Source organism: Rhincodon typus, chromosome 31, assembly GCF_021869965.1.
Source record: "Rhincodon typus isolate 14 chromosome 31, sRhiTyp1.1, whole genome shotgun sequence".
Taxonomy (NCBI): Eukaryota; Metazoa; Chordata; class Chondrichthyes; order Orectolobiformes; family Rhincodontidae; genus Rhincodon; species Rhincodon typus.
The window spans coordinates 21047654-21058011 of NC_063362.1; the positions used below are offsets into that span (position 1 = coordinate 21047654).

General features: G+C 39.9%; 1 protein-coding gene across 1 annotated transcript; it reads left to right on the forward strand.

Annotated features, from left to right (window-relative positions):
• The first annotated feature begins 3167 nt into the window (after positions 1-3167).
• Positions 3168-9072, forward strand: cplane2 (ciliogenesis and planar polarity effector 2). Its single transcript, XM_048614889.1, has 4 exons — positions 3168-3328; positions 3988-4140; positions 4739-4863; positions 8926-9072. Exons 1-4 carry the CDS (start codon positions 3217-3219, stop codon positions 9070-9072), a joined length of 537 nt encoding a protein of 178 aa, XP_048470846.1. The 5' UTR covers positions 3168-3216.
• Positions 9073-10358: the final 1286 nt, after the last annotated feature.

Consider the following 10358-nt stretch of genomic DNA (forward strand, 5'->3'; position numbering starts at 1 on the left):
GATCACAGCTGATCATCCAATTCCATAGCCTGTTGCTGCTTTACTGTCAGACTCTTTAGCACAAGTGCTGTATCCAACTCCTTGAAATCATACAATGGCTTTGCTTTGCCTGCTTTCTGTGGTAGTGAATTCCACAAGCTCACCACTCTGTGGGTGAAGACATTCCTCCTCCTCTCAGTCCTAAATTGTTTACCCTATATCCTTAGACTGTGGTCCCTGGTTCTGGACTGCCCCTCCATTGGGAATATCCTTCCTGCATCTACTCTGTCCAGTCCTGTTAGAGCATTTGTTAGATTTTTATAGATTTCTATCAGATGCCACCCCTAGTCAACCTGTCTACATATGTTAGTTCCACCATCCCAGGAATCAGTCTGATAAAAAATTATTACACTCCCTCTATAGCAAGAATATCCTTCCTCAGATAAGGAGACCAAAAATGCACAATATACACCAGGTGTCCCCAAGGCCAACAACTCATCCCTGCTTCTGTACTGAAATCCACTTGTTATGAAGACCAACATACCATTTACCTTCTTTACTATCTGCTGGAGCTGGATGCATGCCTTCAGAGATGTGTACAAGGACACCCAGGTCTTTTTGCACATTCCCCTCTTTCAATATATTGGGAGACGATGGCCTTAGTGGTATTATCACTGGTCTTCTAATCCAGGGACCCAGGTAATGTTCTGGGGTTTGGGGTTCAAATCCTATGATGGCAGATGGTGAAATTTGAATTCAATACAAAACAGAATCTGGAATTATGAGTCTAATGATGACCACGAATAGATTGTCTGAAAAACTCATCTAGTGTACTAATGCCCTTCAAGGGAGAAAATCTGTCATCTTCACCTTACATGTGACTCCAGACCCACAGCAAAGTTGTTGACTCTTAACTGCCCTCTGGGGAATTAGGGATGGGCAATAAATGCTGCCTGGCCAGCAATGCCCTTATCTCATGAATGAATAAAGACAAAAAAAATTATAGTCTTCAGATAATAACCTGCTTTGCTGTTTTTGCCACCAAGGTGGATAACCTCTCATCTTTTCACATTATACTATATTTGCCATGCATTTGCACACTCACTCAGCTTGTCCAAATCACACTGAAGCATGTCTGCATCCTCTTCTCAGCTCACTATATCACCCCCTCTGTCAAGCTTTGTGTCCTTTTCAAATTTGGAGATATTACATGTAGTTCTCTCATCCAAATCATTACTTTCTGTTGTGAATAGCTGGGATCGTAGCATTGATCTCTGCAGTACCCCACTGGTCACTGCCTGCCATTTAGTAAGAGATCCACTTATTCCAATCCGGGCCCTTCTAGTTTATTGATATCAAGTTGTACATTTACCTAATAAGCCATCATAAGCCACCATCAGTTCTGAGGAAGGGTCACCGGACCCAAAACATTAACTGTGCTTTTTCCTTCACAGATGCTGTCAGACCTGCTGAGCTTTCCCAGCAACTTTGTTTTTGTTCCTGATTTACAGCATCTGCAGCTCTTTCAGTTTCCATTTATTCCTACTCTTTATTTCCAGTTTGCCAGCCAGTTTTCTATCCGTCAACCACACACTATTTCCAATCCCATGTGCTTTAATTTTACACTCCAATGTCTAATGTGAGCTTTTGTCAAACGCTTTCTGAAAGTCCAAATAAACGACATCTCTTGGCTCCCCTTCATCAACTTTACTAGTTTGGTCCTCAAAGAATTCCTGACTCTGTCTGAATCTGACTTTGTTTTTCAAATGCTGAAGTATTGAATTATTTATGATCGACTGTAGCATTTTCCCAACTACTGACGTCAAGCTGACTGGTCTATAATCCTGGTTTTCTCTCTGCCCACTTCTTAAATAGAGGGGTTACATCAAAAAAAGAGATAACCTGCTCATTCTTCTGTTGTTGTTTGGAAATGCTTGCAGTAGTAGATTGGCTGCTGCATTTCCAACATTACACCATGACTTATTTTCCTTCATTTACATATCTAAAGGCAGGTCCAACCCAAGCACTGTAGTCTCTGTCACAGGAAGGACAAGGAGGCATATTGCAAATGCAGCTCAATCAGAACTAGGAATGAGCCCTGTACCGTTGGTACCAATCTGATTCACGTTGGTTGGCCAGCTAACCCCCGTCCCTGGAACCAGACCCATTAACCCTGCTCATCCTTTGCATTCATTTTCTCCTCTTTGTATCCACTGTTAACTTTAAATTTTATGTTCCAAGCTCCTTCTCAGCTAGTGTCTCAGGCTGAGCCAGAGCCTTCACAATCTCAGTGTCCTATTTGACTCCACCTAAGCTTCCAACTCTTTGTCATCCCCATTACAAAGACTGCCTGCTTCAATCTTTGTAAAATGTTTTCCCTGCCTCATCCATATTTTTGGCTCCTTCAGACTGCGTGATTGTAATGTTCTCCAGACTAGTAATTTTACAATAGACAACACCTTTGATTTTGTCCTCATTCTTTGTTTGTGCATGTTCCTCTTCCAACATAGGTCACTGAAGATTGATTTCCCTTCTTCCCTTTCCTCACCCCAGTGATGCATTTCAGATGTTATCATGGCGGTTGCTATATGTCGGGGTCTAATCCAGGCCCTTCTAGTTTATTGTTATCAACTTGTACATTTACCTAATAAGCCATCATAAAAGCTCCAGCTTTGTTTGGAACTTCCAGTGGGAAGTAACTGAGTTTAATGTCAGATGCCTGAGGTCTGACTAAAGTGCCTTACTTGCAACTTATGCCTGAAGGGAAAGCTTTTGGGTAGAAAGGGTAAAAATGTAACTTGTAAATTGAAGAATAAATCACGCATCTGGAACAAGTGGTAATAATCAATGAGAAGTCCTAGTGACCAACAGAGGACCTAGTTGATGGCACTGGATCCTTTGTCCTTTTTTTTAATATTTGCAAGAATGTTTATAAATATTACTGGTTAAGGTGCTTGGGACAGAGATGTAATTCAAAGAACTCGCTAATCCCTGGGGTCACTCTGGGATTGCTAATTGGTGCTGAACAATGGGCAGCTTTGTACTAATTACATTTGTTTTGCTTTGACATGAATTCTGGTCAAAGAAATAACCAATCAACATCCAAACCACTGCACCATCTATTGACATTTTAGAGATGGACACATCAAGAAATACAATTTTAACAGTAATAATTGTTTGATTTTTCAGGTTGCTTTCTAATGGAAATTGGATGTCCTTGAGCTCCATGCCCAAGAAATGGCAGTTCTGGTGAAGTCAGGATCTCTAGTAACAGCGGACTGGCTCAACTCTGTGGATGGCCAGGAATATCTAGCCAGCATCTTGCGCAAAAACAAGAGAAAAGTATTTGGTAAATAAAAGAAAAAGATTGCCGCTGTGTCAACTGTGAAAGGATGGCCACAAAGAACAGGCTTATTTCTAACCATCTGCATTCATACAGACACGTGGGAAAGGGCAGGAAAAGCCAAGCTGGTCTTTCAAAACTAACTTATTCATGATTTAGCATGTTTAATTCCTTTCCACAACTGCCTTGACCTAGGGAGTAGTGTGTTTTCACACTTGTTGTGACTTGGCGTGTGGTGTTATCATGTTTAATCCCTCATTGCAGATTTTAGAGGCAAGAGGAGAAGGCGACATACCTACAAATGCAGTGGGAATGAGCACAGCACAATACACAAACAGCTAGTTAAGTCTACTGTATGTTTTAGACCGGTTGCCATTCAGATTTGTTTTTGGTGCATTTATTCTGGAAATCATACCAACTCTTCAGTTCATTGTTTGCATCATTGTTGTTTGTCGTGGTTAGAAACATTTTACGAGAGCAACTGACTTTCTTACATTGGTTCAAGTTTGGGAGCATCTTGAATAACTGATGGAAGATTTAATTTTTGGAATTGTGGGTTGATGGAATCCAGACTACCATTATCTATTGGCAGATCAACACATTAGCATCCATTTCTGTTAGTATTTGTTCTGGTAACACTGTGATATAAATGTGTTTACCTCCAGGATTACTTGAGCGACCAGTGCTCCCTCCACAGATTGCACCTGACATTGCTAGTTACAAGATCTTTCTGTCTGGGAAGAGTGGAGTAGGAAAAACCGCAGCAATAGCTAAGTTTGCTGGTTTGGAAATCTCCAGTGTACATCATGAGACCACAGGTGATGCTACAGCTTATTTCCACTCTATGTGTCTATGTATACTCACTAATTATGTATGTATATTCTAGATTGCATATATATCTATGTATATGTGGACCACTATTTCTGTACTAGCCGCATATCTGTGTCGATTCAATATTATTTTGTGAGTGTATATGTACACAGTGTATTGGACTTAGTGTACTTTGTGGGTTTTTAAACAGAAGTGTCCTGACTTTGTGTGTGTTCAGAGTACTTTGCTGTATAGCAGTGCTTCTTGAAATGGAGGGTAGGAGCACAAGTAGGGTCATTAGCTAGAACTTTTGAGCTCTGAGACTGCCATGGGCAACTGCCTTCCCTAGTGTTAAAAGTCTTTTTCTCCCCCATTCACTGCTCATTGAGGGGCTGTGATCATTTCTAGGCTTGAAAATCTAGTCACAGCAGGCAAAGGTTCAGGAAGCACTGTTGTACAGGGGTGTTTGTCGACCAGATGCTGTGCCTTGATTTTATTTTTTTGGCAAACTCCTAAAATTAGAAAAATATCCCACAATATTTGGGATTCCAATATAAGATCTACCTTTGTTTTAATGATAAAGTCTCATGATTCTCTTAAATGCAGGAATTCAGACAAGGACAGTTTATTGGCCAGCAAAGCTGGTGGAGAGTGGTCGAGTGATCATGTTTCGCTTTCAGTTCTGGGACTGCGGTGAGGCCTCACTGAAGAAATTTGACCACATTCTTGCAGTAAGAAAGCATCAAAATCATTAGATAAAGAATGCATAGATTGAATGTTGTAGGTGCATCCCTCATTTCTTGCACAAATAAGAGAAACAATTGGCAAACTCTTATAATACAAAGTATAATTCAGCAACTGAAAATGTAGTTTTGGATGTCTACGTCTTTTACCATGTCAGTTTGTGCTTCTTTTCTTTCAATGGTCGACTGCTGTAATGAAACTCGGCCATTGGCCACGAGACTGGTTGTGTTTGGAGGTGGCTGGTGCCCATGGCACCCATATTCTTATTAGGGTGAGCAGCTTGAAAGGAGAAAGGTTATTTTAGAAAGGGATACTATTTTGAAACCCTTACTCATTGTTTCAGGAGATATACCTACTATTCCCCACACAACACTGATCTTTGCACTACTGGAATCAGCATATTGGATACCCGCAGAACTCAGTTGCCTTTCCTTAATGGGGAGGAGAAAAAACTTACAAAGAGAACCATCCCAAATCACTTCACCAGCTCTTTGGCTCACTTTAAACTCACTGATTCATACACCACAGAAGGAGATCATTCAGATCTTTATGTCTGTACCAGGTTTTAAAAGAGCTATGTAATTAGTGTTCTCTTCTTTGCCCATAGCCCTGCATGTTTTTCAAGCATTTATCAAATTCTCTTTGAAAGTCACTACTGAATCTACGTCACCACCTTTTTAAACAGTATGTTCTAGATCATTACAACTGAGTAAGAAAAAGAACTATTCTTGAGTTTCTTCCTTGTCTTTTTTGAATCATCTGGGTTACTGGTTCCTTTGCTGTCAGTGGAAAAAGCTTCTCCCTATCTACTTTGTCAAAACTCATCACAATTTTGAACATTTTGATGAAATCGTCATGGATTCTTTACTTTTACTGTGTAACAGGAGTCCCTCAGCCCTGGTACCAATCTGGTAAATCTCGGTTACATCTCGTGGTTTGACACATATCCTAAAGTGTGGTGCCAAGAATTGAACACAATGTTTTAGCTGAGGCCTAATCGGCAATTTATAATGTTTGATCATAATTTCCTATATCTTGTACTCTCTGCTTCTACTAATAACATTCACGATCTCACATATTTATTTTAACCTATTTTCATAGAATCCCAAAGTATGGAAACAGGCCCTTCGGCCCAACAAGTCTACACCGATCCTCAGAGCATCCCACCCAGACCCATCCCCCTATTTTATCGCATTCAAAGATTTATACAAATAAATTTCATTAAGTATAGTGTATATTTCTTCTCTATCTTCCTTCTAAAATGCCTTACAACACAGCATTATTTTAGCTGCTATATGTCTGCCTTGTCTATGGCCTCCTGAAGTTTGCCACTATTATCTTTAATACATTTTCAAGCTTTGTGTTAGTTGCAAACTTTGAAATGATGCCCTCAGCACAAGTCTGGGTCATTAACATATACCAAAAATTGCAATAGTCTTAATATCATTAACAAATTTCTTCGGCGAGTCGGTGTGAACTCGATGGACCGAATGATTTGCCTCCACACTGTGGGGATTCTATATATCAAAAAGTACAGTAGTCCTAATACTGATCCCTTGAGAGACTATTGCTTAAACCTCCCATCCACAGTCTGACAAATAACTGTTAAGCCCTACTTTCTTTATCTTTTAGCCAATTTTGTATTCATATTGCAACTGTGCATTTAATCCCATGGGGGGGGGGCGCGGTTTCAGTTTTATTAACAAGTGTATTATTTGGTGCTTTATCAAGCACCTTAAAATCTGTGCATGCAACATTAATTTGCAATACCTTCATTAAAACTCTGTTACTTAATTGAAGCACTCCAGTTGCACCTTGCTTATTTTTTATTGATTCATGGGATGAGGGCATTGCTGGCTAGGTAGCATTTATTGCCCATCCCTAATAGCCCAGAGGGCAGTTAAAGAGTCAACTACGTTGCTGTGGGTCTGGAGTCACACGTAGGCCAGACCAGGTAAGGATGATGATTTCCTTCTCTAAAGGTTTTTAGTGAACCAGTTGGGTTTTTCCGGAAATTGACAATGGATTCATGATCATCACTAGACTCTTAATTCCAGACTTTTATTGAATTCAAATTCCACCATCTGCCATGACAGGATTCGAACTCCAGTCCCCAGAACACTACCTGGGTCTTAGATTAACAGTCTAGAGATAATACTACTAGGCCATTGCCTCCCAGCAATTAAAAATCCCATCTCATATATCTTAGTTCATCTATCTAGCTTGATCCATCATCAACTTTTATTATACTGTAAGCAGCAAAGTGCTCCATATCACCTTTGGTTGGGTAAGCAGTGGGTATCACAGCAGACATGGACCAAGCTTTCCTATTCATTCGCACCCCAAACAGAGCAAAGAAAATCAACTACATTCTGATTTTGAATGACAACTGTTTACCCATAATTTGTGTGTGTCATTAAATCTTTAAAAGCTTTGCAATTACAAGAGTTTTCTGAAAATCCGAGTGAAATATTTATATCTAGTTTTAATCCTTATGCTTTAGTTTAATGCATTCCTGAAGAACCTGTATTTATGTGAAAATATTAATGAATTTCAACTAAACCATGTTTTATATTATATGGTGCCCTGGAGAGTGGCAAGCAATAATGAGATGAACAGTCCAAACCAGTGAAACAGGCCAGATGGGCCGTTTGTTTAATTCCAGGCATCTCTCTCAGCGTTATGCTAGGTTGTTGGTCTGAGTGATACTTCAGCCTACAATTCGCTGACTAAGAAACAGTAGTGCTGCTAATTGAGCTTAGCTGGTGCATGTCTGGGTACTGAGCTTTGTCATAGCACTCAATTTGATGACTTTGGTATTTGAGGCATTTTGATTGAATCACATTTTTCTCTAATGCCTTCAGATTGAAAGGCTGATTTGAATAATGTATTCAGCATCTGCTGTTTCTACTTTTGTCTAATTGAATCTGTATCTGATTTACACTCAAAAGCCTAACCTTTAATACTGTAGTTTTAAAGAATATGTGCGTTCTTTAAAAATGATTATAACTGAAAAAGCATAACCAAAAATTGTAGCAAAATGAAGTTTGCGTTCTCTGAAAAATGTTTTAATAATATATTGCTTGACTTCCATAATGCTGCACAATGGAAATTGAGACCAAATGTATTTTTCTGATGAGGTTAGAGGATATAAGATAATTGGACCAGGCGGACTAATGTAATTGTGTCCTCATTTTAAAGTTTTCAAATTCTGCCCTTATCTTGACAAATTTTTTAAAAATTCGTATGCCAACTTTGTAATGGAAATTGTTGGATTGGCTCTTGAAATAAGAGTGCTATCCTATGACGAAAGACTAGGTAGAATGAGCTTACACTCACTGGAGTTTAGAAGAATGACAAGTCTTCTCATTGAAACAGAAGATTCTTGAGAGGATCTGATAGGTAGATGCTGAGAGGCTGTTTGTCCTGGCTGGAGAGACTCGAATTAGGGGGCATAGTCTCGGTGCAGTGGATCACCATTTAGGACTGAGATGAAAAATTACGTTATACTTGTAGGTTTTAGAATTCACTATCCCAGGGATCAGTGGCTACTTAGCTGTTCAGTATATTCCACGCTGAGATGAATTGACTTTTCAATTTTGAGGAAAGAAGGAATATACAGTTTGGGTAGTGAAGTGCAGTTAAAGTTAAAGGTCAGCCTTGATGTAAATGAATGGATTGAATGATCTACTCTGCCCTTTTTCTCTTAGTTTAGTTGAGGTGGAAGGATGTAACCAAATAACCAACATGGAACAGGTTTGATGGACCATGTCTGTTCCTACTTGGCAGTGATACAGCAATAGCTCAGCTTTCTTCTGTGTTTTCAATTTGTAGATCTTCACTCTACACTTGGGTTGCCCAGTTCTTTATTTTTGAACCTCCTTTCTTTGTGTGCTTGAACATAGATCACTGTGTGCATTTTAGTTATGATTTTACAGCCCTGGTCAACCATACGATGAAATGTTATGGTATTGGCTGAAATTGAGAACACCATTGAATGTCCTGTTTATAGTGAGCAGTCCTTATATCATATATTTAATTCCCATCAGGCCTGCAAGGACAAAGCTGATGCCATCTTGTTCCTTTTCTCCTTCACTGATCGGTCATCATTCAACGATTTGCCTAGTCAAATGTCACGGATCGTGGATGATTCTGAGAAGATTGTTAAAATTGTGATTGGCACCAAGTATCCTTAATCACTAAAGCAGTTCAGATTTTAACTCTTCCAACCAATAGCTGATATTTGAAATCTTTAATGTGTGTTTAATTATGTAGCAAGTCACAGTTATTATGGCACTGATTCTAACTCCCAAAAATGATGGGAATTTTATTGACTCTGCTAACACAACCTGGGAATAAAAATGCCCCAGAAGGTTATATTTTCAATCCAGAGTATCAGAGTTCCTTTAGAGGTGGGCCTGGTGACCTTGGAATGAAAGCAGAATCTGTTGGCTGCAGATATGGGCTGGGCACAAGGCCTGGCACTGCAGGCTCCAGCACTACACTGCAGTTTAATAAAAACAAAATAAAGCTAAAACATTGCCCCAGCTGTTACCTCTCTTACCCCCTCCCACACATTCCTCATGTCACATCCATACCAATCCCATGCCCTTCTACCCACCTCCATGGTTCCTGATGACCCAGACTATCCTATTCCCTTACACCCATTGCCCTTGGTTCCCAATACATCCTATGCCAATTTATTGTCCTGTGCCCAAAATCTTGGCCCTTTAAAGGCCCTATGCTAACTTGTGCTCTTGCACCTAATGTAGTACTTACTTTTGCACACCCTTGACCCTCCCCCCTCCCCCCGCCCCCGCCCCCGTCCCCGTCCCCGTCCCCGTCCCCACATATACACACACGCGCGCGCGCGAGTGCAATCCCTTCTCCCTTCATGTAAACTCACCTAGTATACGCCATGGGCAAACCTCAAGAACCATGCCAATATAAAATTACATTATGTGTCCACTGTTGACTTTACTATTTAAAAGAAAATTCACCCATTGATTTTTTTAAAAAAACATTCGATACAATGACATCCCTTCAACTAATCTCTCACGAAAACAAATATTTGAATTCAAGGTTGTTTTACCATTCCAAAAAGTGTATGCACTTTTTAGGAACATTCTTTTCTACTTTTCGCAATCCCAAAGCTTTCCTTCCATGGCCATATCTAATGCAGTACCTCACCTCTTCAAAGGGGTATCCTGGCTGTCCAAAGTAAATTCACTGAAACGCACCTGTTCTGACTTGATTTGCTCTGTACAGCCTCCGTTTCAGACAACTGAGATATGGAAAATGGATTTAAATGAGTAGAGTTGACCATTTAATAAACCTGCTGTCTCTGTGAACCATGCATAGTTGAAGTCTGGTCATACCCAAACCTGTCACTATGAAAATCGGAAAGGAAGCATTTGGTGGGAGGGAATTCTGATTTTCGGTGGTCTCTGTCATGACAAAAATCTGGGCCTACATATCAAAT

Excerpts from the sequence above, each read along its gene's own strand:
- cplane2 (XM_048614889.1), top strand. The coding sequence starts at position 3,217 with ATGGCAGTTCTGGTGAAGTCAGGATCTCTAGTAACAGCGGACTGGCTC. Across the intron at positions 3,329-3,987 it reads AAACAAGAGAAAAGTATTTG|GATTACTTGAGCGACCAGTG; the intron begins GTAAATAAAAGA and ends GTTTACCTCCAG. Across the intron at positions 4,141-4,738 it reads TGTACATCATGAGACCACAG|GAATTCAGACAAGGACAGTT; the intron begins GTGATGCTACAG and ends TCTTAAATGCAG.